The sequence below is a fragment of the Scyliorhinus torazame genome, chromosome 12, assembly GCF_047496885.1.
Source record: "Scyliorhinus torazame isolate Kashiwa2021f chromosome 12, sScyTor2.1, whole genome shotgun sequence".
NCBI lineage: Eukaryota > Metazoa > Chordata > Chondrichthyes > Carcharhiniformes > Scyliorhinidae > Scyliorhinus > Scyliorhinus torazame.
This window is the reverse complement of record NC_092718.1, coordinates 74632214-74647939: the sequence shown is the minus strand read 5'-3', so window position 1 is coordinate 74647939 and position 15726 is coordinate 74632214. Positions and strand designations below refer to the sequence as shown.

General features: G+C 52.0%; 1 protein-coding gene across 1 annotated transcript in view; it reads left to right on the top strand.

Annotated features, from left to right (window-relative positions):
• LOC140386485 (potassium-transporting ATPase alpha chain 1) overlaps nucleotides 1-15726 on the top strand; it is a 92005-nt gene that overhangs the window by 15544 nt on the left and 60735 nt on the right. The window contains exons 5-8 of the mRNA XM_072468874.1: nucleotides 5263-5376; nucleotides 5626-5760; nucleotides 13781-13898; nucleotides 14427-14695. Coding sequence (XP_072324975.1) covers nucleotides 5263-5376; nucleotides 5626-5760; nucleotides 13781-13898; nucleotides 14427-14695 — 636 coding nt within the window. The remainder of the gene's footprint in view (nucleotides 1-5262; nucleotides 5377-5625; nucleotides 5761-13780; nucleotides 13899-14426; nucleotides 14696-15726) is intronic.

Sequence of the window (15726 nt, the reverse complement as noted above, 5' to 3'; positions counted from 1 at the left end):
GAACATAGAACATTACAGCGCAGGAGAGGCCCTTCGGCCCTCGATGTTGCGCCGACCTGTGAAACCACTATAAAGCCCATTTACACTATTCTCTTATCGTCCACATGTCTATCCAATGACCATTTGAATGCCCTTAGTGTTGGCGAGTCCACCACTGTTGCAGGCAGGGCATTCCACGCCCTTCCTACTCTCTGAGTAAAGAACCTACCTCTGACATCTGTCTTATATCTATCTCCCCTCAATTTAAAGCTATGTCCCCTCATGCTAGACCTCACCATCCGAGGAAAAAGGCTCTCACTGTCCACCCTATCCAATCCTCTGATCATCTTGTATGCCTCAATTAAGTCACCTCTTAACCTTCTTCTCTCTAACGAAAACAGCCTCAAGTCGCTCAGCCTTTCCTCATAAGATCTTCCCTCCATACCAGGCAACATTCTGGTAAATCTCCTCTGCACCCTTTCCAATGCTTCCACATCCTTCCTATAATGCGGCGACCAGAATTGCACGCAATACTCCAAATGCGGCCGCATCAGAGTTTTGTACAGCTGCAACATGACCTCATGGCTCCGAAACTCAATCCCTCTACCAATAAAAGCTAACACACCGTACGCCTTCTTAACAGCCCTCTCAACCTGGGTGGCAACTTTCAGGGATCTATGTACATGGACACCGAGATCTCTCTGCTCATCCACACTGCCAAGAATCTTACCATTAGTCCAGTCCTCTGTCTTCCTGTTATTCCTTCCAAAATGAATCACCTCACACTTTTCTGCATTAAACTCCATTTGCCACCTCCCAGCCCAGCGCTGCAGCTTATCTATGTCCCTCTGTAACTTGTAACATCCTTCCGCACTGTCCACAACACCACCGACTTTCGTGTCATCTGCAAATTTACTCACCCATCCTTCTACGTCCTCCTCCAGGTCATTTATAAAAATGACAAACAGCAGTGGCCCCAAAACAGATCATTGTGGTCCACCACTAGTAACTGGACTCCAGTCTGAACATTTCCCATCAACCACCACCCTTTGTCTTCTTCCAGCTAGCCAATTTCTGATCCAAACTGCTAAATGACCCTGAATCCCATGCCTCCGTATTTTCTGCAGTAGCCTACCATGGGCAACCTTATCAAACGCTTTACTGAAATCCATATACACCACATCAACTGCTTTACCCTCATCCACCTGTTTGGTCACCTTCTCAAAGAACTCAATAAGGTTTGTGAGGCACGACCTACCCTTCACAAAACCGTGTTGACTATCTCTAGTCAAATTATTCCTTTCCAGATGATTATACATCCTATCTCTTATAAACCTTTCCAAGATTTTGCCCACAACAGAAGTAAGGCTCACTGGTCTATAGTTACCGGGGTTGTCTCTACTCCCCTTCTTGAACAAGGGGACAGCATTTGCTATCCTCCAGTCTTCTGGCACTATTCCTGTAGACAAAGATGACTTAAAGATCAAAGCCAAAGGCTCAGCAATCTCCTCCCTAGCTTCCCAGAGAATCCCAGGATAAATCCCACCCGGCCCAGGGGACTTATCTATTTTCACACTTTCCAGAATTGCTAATACCTCCTCCTTATGAACCTCAAGCCTTTCTAGTCTAGTAGCCTGAATCTCAGTATTCTCGTCGACAATATTGTCTTTTTCCTGTGTGAATACTGGTGAAAAATATCCATTTAGCACCTCTCCTATCTCCTCGGACTCCAAGCACAACTTCCCACTACTGTCCTTGACTGGCCCTACTCTTACCCTAGTCATTCGTTTATTCCTGACATATCTATAGAAAGCTTTAGGGTTATTCTTGATCCTACCTGCCAAAGACTTCTCATGTCCCCTCCTGGCTCTTCTTAGCTCTCTCTTTAGGTCCTTCCTAGCTAACTTGTAACTCTCGAGCGCCCTAACTGAACCTTCATGTCTCATCTTCTTCCTCTTGACAAGTGTTTCGACTGCTTTCGTAAACCACGGTTCCCTTGCTTGACCACTTCCTCCCTGCCTGACAGGTAGATACTTATCAAGGACACGCAGTAGCTGTTCCCTGAACAAGCTCCACATTTCCATTGTGCCCATCCCCTGCAGTTTTCCTCTCTATCCGATGCATCCTAAGTCATGCCTTATCGCATCATAATTGCCTTTCCCCCAGATATAACTCTTGCCCTGTGGTATACACCTATCCCTTTCCATCACTAAAGTAAACGTAATCGAATTGGGGTCATTATCACCAAAGTGTTCACCTACCTCCAAATGATTCATTACCCAGTACCAAATCCAATATGGCCTCTCCTCTCATTGGCCTATCTACATACTGTGTCAGGAAACCCTCCTGCACACATTGGACAAAAACGGACTCATCTAAAGTACTCGAACTACAGCATTTCCAGTCAATATTTGGAAAGTTAAAGTCCCCCATAACAACTACCCTGTTGCTTTCGCTCCTATCCAGAATCATCTTTGCAATCCTTTCCTCTACATCTCTGGAACATTTCGGAGGCCTACAGTAAACCCCTAACAGGGTGACCTCTTCTTTCCTGTTTCTAACCTCAGCCCATACTACCTCAGTAGACAAATCCTCATCAAACGTCCTTTCTGCCACCGTAATACTGTCCTTGACTAACAATGCCACCCCATCCCCTCTTTTACCACCTTCCCTGAGCTTACTGAAATAGCTAAACCCCGGCACCTGCAACAACCATTCCTGCCCCTGCTCTATCCATGTCTCCGATATGGCCACAACATCGAAGTCCCAGGTACCAACCCATGCCGCAAGTTCACCCACCTTATTCCGGATGCTCCTTGCATTGAAGCAGACACTTTAAACCACCTTCCTGCCTGCCGGTACACTCCTGCAACTTTGAAACCTTACTCATGACCTCACTACTCTCAACGTCCTGTATACTGGAGCTACAATTCAGGTTCCCAAGCCCCTGCTGAACTAGTTTTAACCCTCCCGGAGAGCATTAGCAAATTTCCCCCCCCCAGGATATTGGTACCCCTCTGGTCCAGGTGTAGACCATCCCGTTTGTAGTGTCCCACTGACCCCAGAATGAGCCCCAATTATCCAGAAATCTGAAACCCTCCCTCCTGCACCATCCCTGTAGCCAAGTGTTCAACTCCTCTCTCTCCCTATTCCTCGTCTCGCTATCACGTGGCACGGGTAACAACCCAGAGATAATAACTCTGTTTGTCCTAGATCTAAGTTTCCACCCTAGCTCCCTGAATTCCTGCTTTACATCCCTATCCCTTTTCCTACCTATGTCGTTGGTACCTATGTGGACCACGACTTGGGGCTGCTCCCCCTCCTCTCCCCCTTAAGGATCCCGAAAACATGATCCGAGACATCACGCACCCTGGCACCTGGGAGGCAACACACCAACCGCGGGTCTCTCTCGTTCCCACAGAATCTCCTATCTATCCCCCTCACTCTGGAGTCTCCAATGACTAATGCTCTACTCCTCTCCCCCCTTCCCTTCTGAGCAACAGGGACAGACTCTATGCCACAGACCTGTACCCCATGGCTTACCCCTGGTAAGTCCCCCCCCCTCCCCCAACAGTATCCAAAGCGGTATACTTGTTACTAAGGGGAATGACCACAGGGGATCCCTGTACTGACTGCTTCCTCCCAGCCCCTCCCACCGTCACCCATCTATCTTTATTCTTCGGAGTAACTAGATCCCTGAAGCTTCTATCTATGACCACCTCTGCCTCCCGAATGATCCGAAGTTCATCCAGCTCCAGCTCCAGTTCCCTAACGTGGTTTCTGAGGAGCTGGAGATGGGTGCACTTCCCACAGATGAAATCAGCAGGGACACTGACGGCGTCCCTCACCTCAAACATTCTGCAGGAGGAACATTGCACTACCTTCCCTGCCACCCCCTCTAGATAAAAAAAGAAAGAAAGAGCTTACCTGTTATTCACTCCCCTTCTCAGCAAGCACTCACTCAGCAACCTCTGCGTCCCGCTCGATAACACCAGCCAATGAACTTATTGTTTTGCTGTGATGTCACTCCTGAATTGTATTTTAATTTCAGCCTACTGTCTAGAGGTGTCCCTCTCAGCTCCCGCTCTTTTTAAATCTCCGCGACTCTCAGCTTCCGCTCTTTTTAAATCTCCACGACTCTCAGCTCCCGCTCTTTTTAAATCTCCGCGACTCTCAGCTCCCGCTCTTTTTAAATCTCCGCGACTCTCAGCTCCCCTTCTCAGCAAGCACTCACTCAGCAACCTCTGCGCCCCGCACGATAACACCTGAGGGAAAATAAAATAAAAACTACTTACCAGTAACCAACCAATCCCTTACCTGCAGGCTGTGATGTCACGGTTCAACTTCTTTCTACTTCAACCTGCCCTCGAGCCTTCCTCTTGATCTTTACAGCGGTTGGTTTTTTTTGGTTAGAGGAGGGGGTAGGGAGGGAAACACTGAGGAAGTGTTTTGGATTTAAGTGTCACTTGACATCAGCTCCTCCACAAACCACCTTCAAGTTAGGGTGAGCACACGGACGTATGCAAATTTCCCCCGCAACAGCCAGTCAGCAGCTCTGCTCTACTGCCCTCTGCTGGATGCTTGCCTTCACTTGAACAGCTAGGGTCTCTTGCTCAGATACATCTTCAAGTTAGGGTGAGTACACGGATGTATGCACATTTCCCCCGCAACAGCCAGTCAGCATCTCCGCTCTACTGCCCTCTACTGGACATGGTGAGGTGGTGGCGATTGAGGTATATGGGAAGGAGGTGGTGAGGTGGGGATTTAGGGATATGGGGGGAATGTGGGTAGGTGGGAATTGAGGGATATGGGAAAGAGGTGGGGATTGAGGGATATGGTGGAATATGGGTAGATGGGGATTGAGGGATACGGGAAGGAGGTGGGGATTGAGGGATTCGGGGGAATATGGGTAGGTGGGGATTGAGGGATACGGAAAGAAGGTGGGAAGGTGGGGATTGAGGGATACGGGAAGAAGGTGGGAAGGTGGGGATTGAGGGATACGGGAAGAAGGTGGGAAAGTGGGGATTGAGGGATACGGGAAGAAGGTGGGAAGGTGGGGATTGAGGGATACGGGAAGAAGGTGGGCAGGTGGGGATTGAGGGATACAGGAAGAAGGTGGGAAGGTGGGGATTGAGGGATACGGGAAGAAGGTGGGAAAGTGGGGATTGAGGGATACGGGAAGAAGGTGGGAAGGTGGGGATTGAGGGATAAGGGGTGGGCAACATTCCTGGGTCTTCTCTGCCACATCCATTATTGAATGTTCTCTGTTCTCTCTGTGTCCAGCTCTACCTTGCTGTTACTCTTATTGCTGTGGTGGTGGTGACTGGCTGTTTTGGATATTACCAGGAGTTTAAAAGCACCAACATCATTGCCAGCTTCAAGAATCTGGTCCCTCAGGTAAGATTAATTGCTGAACCTTGTTGGGATCATCTGTACGTCTCTGCCAGTGCTCAAAGTTTTTGATTGTGTTTGTCATTCTCTCAGTTCCGAGGTCTTGACCCCACACCAGGGGCTCCAGCACGATATTGGGTCAACAGAGGGAGCACGGCACTGTCAGTGTGTCCGTACTGCGTTTCCACACACACTGACACTCATTGAGTTAAAGATTCAATGACAGAAATTTAACAACCACTATCTCTTTTGCAGCAAGCGACAGTCATTCGGAATGGGGAAAAATTTGAAGTGAACGCCAATCTGCTGGTCGTGGGCGATCTGGTGGAGATCAAAGGTGGTGATCGTGTCCCTGCAGATATTCGGGTTATCACATCCAGTGGCATCAAGGTTTGTGGGCAGAGCGTAATGTGTGAGCCACAGTGGGTGGGTGAGGGACATTCGGGCAGAGGGTGGGTGAGGGGCGTTTGGACAGAGGGTGGGTGAGGGGCGTTTGGGTTTGAAGATGATTTTGTGGAGGTTGCTGAAGGATTTTAGGGAGTGGGTCTTCGGGGAGATAGTGGGTGGTTTGGGACACTTCAGGCAGATGCTGAGGGACATTCAGGGAGGGGCGAGGTGCATTTACATATTGGTTTTAAGGGAGAAGTTTCCATGAGCGGCTTTGGGGAGGTGTTTAGTGGGTTTCAGGAGGGGATGTTGAGGGGAGGGAGGTGAGTGTGTTTTGGGAACGAATTGAGGTATATTTGGTAGCAGGTTCAGGATGTGAGAGGCATTTGGAGGTAGTTTTAATGGTGTTTTTGGAGATTTGGGCAGAGAGTTTGGGGTGTACTTGGAGGGGGTTTTAGTAGCAGTTCTGAGACGTTTTGGTCAGGGTTTCTGGAGGTATTTGAGGGGTTTGGGGTTGGGTTTCTGAGGGTATTTGAGGGGTTGGTGCTGGGTTTATGGGGGTATTTGAGGGGTTTGGAGCTGGGTTTATGGGGGTATTTGAGGGGTTTGGGGCTGGGTTTCTGAGGTATTTGAGGGGTTTGGGGCTGGGTTTCTGGGGGTATTTGAGGGGTTTGGTGCTGGGTTTCTGGGGTTATTTGAGGGGTTTGGGGCTGGGCTTCTGGGGGTATTTGAGGGGTTTGGTGTTGAGTTACTGGGGATATTTGAGATGTTTGGTGTTGGGTTACTGGGGATATTTGAGGGGTTTGGGGCTGGGTTTCTGGGGTATTTGAGGGATTTGGGGCTGGGTTTCTGGGGTATTTGAGGGGTTTGGTGCTGGGTTTCTGGGGGTATTTGAGATGTTTGGTGTTGGGTTACTGGGGTTATTTGAGGGGTTTGGGGCTGGGTTTCTGGGGTATTTGAGGGGTTTGGTGCTGGGTTTCTGGGGGTATTTGAGGGGTTTGGTGCTGGGTTTCTGGGTGGAGGGGTTTGCGGCTGGGTTTCTGGGGTATTTTAAGGGTTTGGGGCTGGGTTTCTGGGGTATTTGAGGGGTTTGGGGCTGGGTTTCTGGGGATATTTGAGGGGTTTGGTGCTGGGTTTCTGGGAGTATTTGAGGGGATGGGGCTGGGTTTCTGGGGGTATTTGAGGGGTTTGGGGCTGGGTTTCTGGGGGTATTTGAGGGGTTTGGGGCTGGGTTTCTGGGGATCTGAGAGTTTGGGGCTGGGTTTCTGGGGGTATTTGAGGGGTTTCAGGCCTGGTTTCTGGGGTGGCAGAATTTGAGGTGTTTGAGACTGGGTTTCTGGGGTATTTTAAGGGTTTGGGGCTGGGTTTCTGGGGTATTTGAGGGGTTTGGGGCTGGGTTTCTGGGGATATTTGAGGGGTTTGGGGCTGGGTTTCTGGGGATAATTGAGGGGTTTGGGGTTGGGTTTCTGGGGGTATTCGAGGGGTTTGGGGCTGGGTTTCTGGGGGTATTTGAGGGGATGGGGCTGGGTTTCTGGGAGTATTTGAGGGGTTTGGGGCTGGGTTTCTGGGGGTATTTGAGGGGTTTGGGGCTGGGTTTCTGGGGATATTTGAGGGGTTTGGGGTTGGGTTTCTGGGGGTATTTGAGGGGATGGGGCTGGGATTCTGGGGATATTTGAGGGGTTTGGGGTTGGGTTTCTGGGGGTATTTGAGGGGATGGGGCTGTGTTTCTGGGGATATTTGAGGGGTTTGGGGCTGGGTTTCTGGGGATATTTGAGGGGATGGGGCTGGGTTTCTGGGGATATTTGAGGGGATGGGGTTGGGTTTCTGGGGGTATTTGAGGGGATGGGGCTGGGTTTCTGGGGATATTTGAGGGGATGGGGTTGGGTTTCTGGGGGTATTTGAGGGGATGGGGCTGTGTTTCTGGGGATATTTGAGGGGATGGGGCTGTGTTTCTGGGGATATTTGAGGGATTTGGGGCTGGGTTTCTGGGGGTATTTGAGGGGTTTGGGGCTGGGTTTCTGGGGGTATTTGAGGGGATGGGGCTGTGTTTCTGGGGATATTTGAGGGGTTTGGGGCTGGGTTTCTGGGGATATTTGAGGGGTTTGGGGCTGGGTTTCTGGGGATATTTGAGGGGTTTGGGGTTGGGTTTCTGGGGTATTTGAGGGGATTGGGGACGGGTTTCTGGGGATATTTGAGGGGTTTGGTAATGGGTTTCTGGGTGTATTCGAGGGGTTTGGGGTTGGGTTTCTGGGGATATTTGAGGGGTTTGGGGCTGGGTTTCTGGGGCTATTTGAGGGGTTTGGGGCTGGGTTTCTGGGGCTATTTGAGTGGTATGGTGCTGGGTTTCCGGGGGTATTTGAGGGGTTTGGGGCTGGGTTTCTGGGGATATTTGGGGGGTTTGGGGCTGGGTTTCTGGGGGTGTTTGAGGGGTTTGGGGCTGGGTTTCTGGGGGTATTTGAGGGGTTTGGGGTTGGGTTTCTGGGGGTAGTTGAGGGGTTTGGGGTTGGGTTTCTGTGGGTAGTTGAGGGGTTTGGGGCTGGGTTTCTGTGGGTATTTGAGAGGTTTGGTGCTGGGTTTCTGGGGGTATTTGAGGGGATGGGGCTGGGTTTCTGGGGGTATTTGAGGGGTTTGGGGCTGGGTTTCTGGGGGTATTCGAGGGGTTTGGGGCTGGATTTATGGGGGTATTTGAGGGGATGGGGCTGGGCTTCTGGGGGTATTTGAGGGGTTTGGGGATGGGTTTCTGGGAGTATTTGAGGGGATGGGGCTGGGTTTCTGTGGGTATTTGAGGGGTTTGGGGCTGGGTTTCTGGGGGTATTTGAGGGGTTTGGGGCTGGGTTTATGGGGCATTTGAGGGGTTTGGGGCTGGGTTTCTGGGGGTATTTGAGGGGTTTGGGGCTGGGTTTCTGGGGGTATTTGAGGGGTTTGGGGCTGGGTTTCTGGGGATATTTGGGGGGTTTGGGGCTGGGTTTCTGGGGGTGTTTGAGGGGTTTGGGGCTGGGTTTCTGGGGGTATTTGAGGGATTTGGGGCTGGGTTTCTGGGGGTATTTGAGGGGTTTGGGGTTGGGTTTCTGGGGGTAGTTGAGGGGTTTGGGGCTGGGTTTCTGTGGGTATTTGAGAGGTTTGGTGCTGGGTTTCTGGGGGTATTTGAGGGGATGGGGCTGGGTTTCTGGGGGTATTTGAGGGGTTTGGGGCTGGGTTTCTGGGGGTATTCGAGGGGTTTGGGGCTGGATTTATGGGGGTATTTGAGGGGATGGGGCTGGGCTTCTGGGGGTATTTGAGGGGTTTGGGGATGGGTTTCTGGGAGTATTTGAGGGGATGGGGCTGGGTTTCTGTGGGTATTTGAGGGGTTTGGGGCTGGGTTTCTGGGGGTATTTGAGGGGTTTGGGGCTGGGTTTATGGGGCATTTGAGGGGTTTGGGGCTGGGTTTCTGGGGGTATTTGAGGGGTTTGGGGCTGGGTTTCTGGGGGTATTTGAGGGGTTTGGGGCTGGGTTTCTGGGGGTATTTGAGAGGTTTGGGGCTGGGTTTCTGGGGATATTTGAGGGATTTGGGGCTGGGTTTCTGGGGGTATTTGAGGGGTTTGGGGCTGGGTTTCTGGGGATATTTGAGGGATTTGGGGCTGGGTTTCTGGGGGTATTTGAGGGGATGGGGTTGGGTTTCTGGGGGTATTTGAGGGATTTGGGGCTGGGTTTCTGGGGGTATTTGAGGGGTTTGGGGCTGGGTTTCTGGGGATATTTGAGGGATTTGGGGCTGGGTTTCTGGGGGTATTTGAGGGGTTTGGGGCTGGGTTTCTGGGGGTATTTGAGGGGTTTGGTGCTGGGTTTCTGGGGGTATTTGAGGGGTTTGGGGCTAAGTTTCTGGGGATATTTGAGGGGTTTGGGGCTGGGTTTCTGGGGGTATTTGAGGGGTTTGGTGTAGGGTTACTGGGGATATTTGAGGGGTTTGGGGCTGGGTTTCTGGGGATATTTGAGGGGTTTGGTGCTGGGTTTCTGGGGGTATTTGAGATGTTTGGTGTTGGGTTACTGGGGATATTTGAGGGGTTTGGGCTGGGTTTCTGGGGGTATTTGAGATGTTTGGTGTAGGGTTACTGGGGATATTTGAGGGGTTTGGGGCTGGGTTTCTGGGGGTATTTGAGATGTTTGGTGTTGGGTTACTGGGGATATTTGAGGGGTTTGGGGCTGGGTTTCTGGGGGTATTTGAGATGTTTGGTGTTGGGTTACTGGGGATATTTGAGGGGTTTGGGGCTGGGTTTCTGGGGGTATTTGAGATGTTTGGTGTTGGGTTACTGGGGATATTTGAGGGGTTTGGGGCTGGGTTTCTGGGGGTATTTGAGATGTTTGGTGTAGGGTTACTGGGGATATTTGAGGGGTTTGGTGCTGGGTTTCTGGGGGTATTTGAGATGTTTGGTGTTGGGTTACTGGGGATATTTGAGGGGTTTGGGGCTGGGTTTCTGGGGATATTTGAGGGGTTTGGTGTTGGGTTACTGGGGATATTTGAGGGGTTTGGGGCTGGGTTTCTGGGGTATTTGAGAGGTTTGGTGCTGGGTTTATGGGGGTATTTGAGAGTTTGGTGCTGGGTTTCTATGGGGTTTGTAAGGGGTTTGATGCTGGTTTTCCGAGGGGGTCTGAGAGTTTGGGGCTGGGTTTCTGGTGGGTATTTGAGGGGTTTCAGGCCTGGTTTCTGGGGTGGCAGATTTTGAGGGGTTTGGGGCTGGGTTTCTGGGGTTATTTGAGTGGTATGGTGCTGGGTTTCCTGGGGTATTTGAGGGGTTTGTGGCTGGGTTTCTGGGGATATTTGGGGGGTTTGGGGCTGGGTTTCTGGGGGTATTTGAGGGGTTTGGTGCTGGGTTTCTGGGGGTATTTGAGGGGTTTGGGGCTGGGTTTCTGGGGGTATTTGAGGGATTTGGGGCTGGGTTTGTGGGGGTATTTGGGAGGCTTGGGGCTTGGTTTCTGTGGGTATTTAAGGGGTTTGGGGCTGGGTTTCTGGGGGTATTTGAGGGGTTTGGGGCTGGGTTTCTGGGGGTATTTGAGAGGCTTGGGGCTTGGTTTCTGTGGGTATTTGAGGGGTTAGGGGCTGGGTTTCTGTGGGTATTTGAGGGGTTTGGGGTTGGGTTTCTGGGGGTATTTGAGGGGTTTGGGGCTGGGTTTCTGGGGGTATTTGAGGGGTTTGGTGTTGGGGTTCTGGTGGTATTTCAGGGGTTTGGGGCTGGGTTTCTGGGGGTATTTGAGGGGTTTGGGGCTGGGTTTCTGGGGGTATTTGAGGGGTTTGGGGCTGGGTTTATGGGGGTATTTGAGGGGTTTGGTGTTGGGGTTCTGGTGGTATTTCAGGGGTTTGGGGCTGGGTTTCTGGGGGTATTTCAGGGGTTTGGGGATGGGTTTCTGGAGGTATTTGTGAGTTTGGTGCTGGGTTTATGGGGGTATTTGAAAGTTTGGTGCTGGGTTTCTCGGGGGTTTGTAAGGGGTTTGGTGCTGGGTTTCTGGGTGGGTTTGAGAGTTTGAGGCTGGGTTTCTGGTGGGTATTTGAGGGGTTTCAGGCCTGGTTTCTGAGGTGGCAGATTTTGAGGTGTTTGAGGCTGGGCTTCCCGCGATATTTGAGGGGTTTGAGGCTGCGTTTCTGGGCATATTAGAGTGGTTCGGGCTGGGTTTCTGGGGATATTTGAGGGGTTTGGGCTGGGTTTCTGGGGATATTTGAGGGGTTTGGGCTGGGTTTCTGGGGGTATTTGAGGGGTTTGGGGCTGGGTTTCTGGGGATATTTGAGGGGTTTGGGCTGGGTTTCTGGGGGTATTTGAGGGGTTTGGGGCTGGGTTTCTGGGGGTATTTGAGGGGTTTGGGGCTGGGTTTCTGGGGATATTTGAGGGGTTTGGGGCTGGGTTTCTGGGGGTATTTGAGGGGTTTGGGCTGGGTTTCTGGGGATATTTGAGGGGTTTGGGGCTGGGTTTCTGGGGATATTTGAGGGGTTTGGGCTGGGTTTCTGGGGATATTTGAGGGGTTTGGTGCTGGGTTTCTGGGGGTATTTGAGGGGTTTGGGCTGGGTTTCTGGGGATATTTGAGGGGTTTGGTGCTGGGTTTCTGGGGATATTTGAGGGGTTTGGGGCTGGGTTTCTGGGGGTATTTGAGGAGTTTGGTGTTGGGTTTCTGGGGATATTTGAGGGGTTTGGGGCTGGGTTTCTGGGGATATCTGAGGGGTTTGGTGCTGGGTTTCTGGGGATATTTGAGGGGTTTGGGGCTGGGTTTCTGGGGATATTTGAGGGGTTTGGTGCTGGGTTTCTGGGGGCATTTGAGGGGTTTGGTGCTGGGTTTCTGGGGGCATTTGAGGGGTTTGGTGCTGGGTTTCTGGGGGCATTTGAGGGGTTTGGGGCTCGGTTTCTGGGGATATTTGAGGGGTTTGGTGCTGGGTTTCTGGGGATATTTGAGGGGTTTGGGGCTGGGTATCTGGGGATATTTGAGGGGTTTGGTGCTGGGTTTCTGGGGGCATTTGAGGGGTTTGGTGCTGGGTTTCTGGGGATATTTGAGGGGTTTGGGGCTGGGTTTCTTGGGAGTATTTGAGGGGTTTGGTGCTGGGTTTCTGGGTGGAGGGGTTTGGGGCTGGGTTTCTGGGGGTATTTGAGGGGTTTGGTGCTGGGTTTCTGGGGGCATTTGAGGGGTTTGGTGCTGGGTTTCTGGGGATATTTGAGGGGTTTGGGGCTGGGTTTCTTGGGAGTATTTGAGGGGTTTGGGGCTGGGTTTCTGGGTGGAGGGGTTTGGGGCTTGGTTTCTGGGGGTATTTGAGGGGTTTGGTGCTGGGTTTCTGGGGGTATTTGAGGGGTTTGGTGCTGGGTTTCTGGGGGCATTTGAGGGGTTTGGTGCTGGGTTTCTGGGGATATTTGAGGGGTTTGGGGCTGGGTTTCTTGGGAGTATTTGAGGGGTTTGGGGCTGGGTTTCTGGGTGGAGGGGTTTGGGGCTGTGTTTCTGGGGGTATTTGAGGGGTTTGGTGCTGGGTTTCTGGGGATATTTGAGGGGTTTGGGGCTGGGTTTCTGGGGGTATTTGAGGGGTTTGGTGCTGGGTTTCTGGGGATATTTGAGGGGTTTGGTGCTGGGTTTCTGGGGGCATTTGAGGGGTTTGGTGCTGGGTTTCTGGGGATATTTGAGGGGTTTGGTGCTGGGTTTCTGGGGATATTTGAGGGGTTTGGTGCTGGGTTTCTGGGTGGAGGGGTTTGGGGCTGGGTTTCTGGGGGTATTTGAGGGGTTTGGGGCTGGGTTTCTGGGGGTATTTGAGGGGTTTGGGCTGGGTTTCTGGGGATATTTGAGGGGTTTGGGCTGGGTTTCTGTGGGTATTTGAGGGGTTTGGGGCTGGGTTTCTGGGGGTATTTGAGGGGTTTGGGGCTGGGTTTCTGGGGATATTTGAGGGGTTTGGTGCTGGGTTTCTGGGGGCATTTGAGGGGTTTGGTGCTGGGTTTCTGGGGATATTTGAGGGGTTTGGTGCTGGGTTTCTGGGGATATTTGAGGGGTTTGGTGCTGGGTTTCTGGGGGCATTTGAGGGGTTTGGTGCTGGGTTTCTGGGGATATTTGAGGGGTTTGGGGCTGGGTTTCTGGGGATATTTGAGGGGTTTGGTGCTGGGTTTCTGGGGATATTTGAGGGGTTTGGTGCTGGGTTTCTGGGGATATTTGAGGGGTTTGGGGCTGAGTTTCTGTGGGTATTTGAGGGGTTTGGTGCTGGGTTTCTGGGGGTATTTGAGGGGTTTGGTGCTGGGTTTCTGGGGATATTTGAGGGGTTTGGTGCTGGGTTTCTGGGGATATTTGAGGGGTTTGGGGCTGAGTTTCTGTGGGTATTTGAGGGGTTTGGTGCTGGGTTTCTGGGGGTATTTGAGGGGTTTGGTGCTGGGTTTCTGGGGGTATTTGAGGGGTTTGGTGCTGGGTTTCTGGGGGCATTTGAGGGGTTTGGTGCTGGGTGTCTGGGGATATTTGAGGGGTTTGGTGCTGGGTTTCTGGGGGTATTTGCGGAGGGCTGACACAGGGACTGGCCTCATTTCCTGACCTGTGTGTTTAGGTTGATAACTCCTCACTAACCGGCGAATCAGAGCCGCAGTCCAAGGGGCCCGAATGTACCCACAGCAATCCCCTGGAGACAAAAAACATCGCCTTCTTCTCCACCACCTGTCTGGAAGGTAAATCTCTCTTTCTCTCTCACTCATTCCCTCCGCCCTCACTCCCTGCTCCATCTTTCTGCACTCTCTCACATTCGCCCTCTTTGCAGTCTCTCCCTGGCTACCTGTGTCTTGCACAGCCTGTCTCACACTTTCTCCCCTCTCTCTCTCACTCTCTTTCTCGCCCCCTCTTTTCCTCCCCCTCTGTCACATTCTCTCTCTCTCCCACTATCTTTCTCATTCCCCTCACTCTCTCCTGCCCTCACTCACGCTCACTCTCTCTCCCACCCTCATTCACTCTGTGTCTCCCCTTCACTCACTCTCAACCTCTCCCTAGCCCTCAGTTACACTCTCACTCTCATTCTCTCTCTCCCCCCACTCACACTCTCTCTTCCTCCTCTCTCTTTCTCCCTCCACCTCACTCACACTCAGTCTCTATCCTCCTCATTCACTTCCTATCACTCACTCTCACTCCACTCTACCTCTCTCTCCTTCCTCACTCGCCATCTCTCTCCACCCTCACCCTCTCTCTCTCTGTTTCTCCCACAGGGACTGGCACTGGAATTATCATTAACACAGGCGACCGCACCATCATTGGGCGAATTGCGACTCTGGCGTCAGGAGTGGGAAATGAGAAGACCCCCATCGCCATCGAGATTGAACACTTTGTCGACATCATAGCGGGATTGGCCATCTTCTTTGGCGCCACTTTCTTCTGCGTTGCCATGGGAATTGGGTACCAGTTCCTGGATGCTATGATCTTCTTCATGGCCATCGTGGTGGCTTATGTACCCGAGGGTCTTCTAGCAACCGTCACGGTGAGAGATAGGGCGTTGTCAGAAACGGGCAACGGGAGAGATAGACAAGGGCAGTACTCCTGTCCTGGGAGTGTTTGATGGGGACAGTGCAGAGGGAGCTTTATTCTGTATCTAACACCGTGCTGTACCTGCCCTGGGAGTGTTTGATGGGGACAGTGCAGAGGGAGCTTTACTCTGTATCTAACCCCGTGCTGTACCTGTCCTGGGAGTGTTTGATGGGGACAGTGCAGAGGGAGCTTTACTCTGTATCTAGCCCCGTGCTGTACCTGTCCTGGGAGTGTTTGATGGGGACAGTGTCGAGGGAGCTTTACTCTGTATCTAACCCCGTGCTGTACCTGTCCTGGGAGTGTTTGATGGGGACAGTGCAGAGGGAGTTTACTCTGTATCTAGCCCCGTGCTGTACCTGTCCTGGGAGTGTTTGATGGGGACAGTGTAGAGGAAGCTTTACTCTGTGTCTAACCCCGTGCTGTACCTGTCCTGGGAGTGTTTGATGGGGACAGTGTAGAGGGAGCTTTACTCTGTGTCTAACCCCGTGCTGTACCTGTCCTGGGAGTGTTTGATGGGGACAGTGTAGAGGAAGCTTTACTCTGTGTCTAACCCCGTGCTGTAAATGTCCTGGGAGTGTTTGATGGGGACAGTGTAGAGGGAGATTTACTCTGTATCTAACTCCGTGCTGTACCTGTCCTGGGAGTGTTTGATGGGGACAGTGTAGAGGGAGCTTTACTCTGTATCTAACCCCGTGCTGTACCTGTCCTGGGAGTGTTTGATGGGGACAGTGTAGAGGGAGCTTTACTCTGTATCTAACCCCGTGCTGTTCCTGTCCTGGGAATGTTTGATGGGGACAGTGTAGAGGAAGCTTTACTCTGTGTCTAACCCCGTGCTGTACCTGTCCTGGGAGTGTTTGATGGGGACAGTTTAGAGGGAGATTTACTCTGTATCTAACCCCGTGCTGTACCTATCCTGGGAGTGTTTGATGGGGACAGTGTAGGGGGAGCTTTACTCTGTATCTAACCCCGTGCTGTACCTGTCCT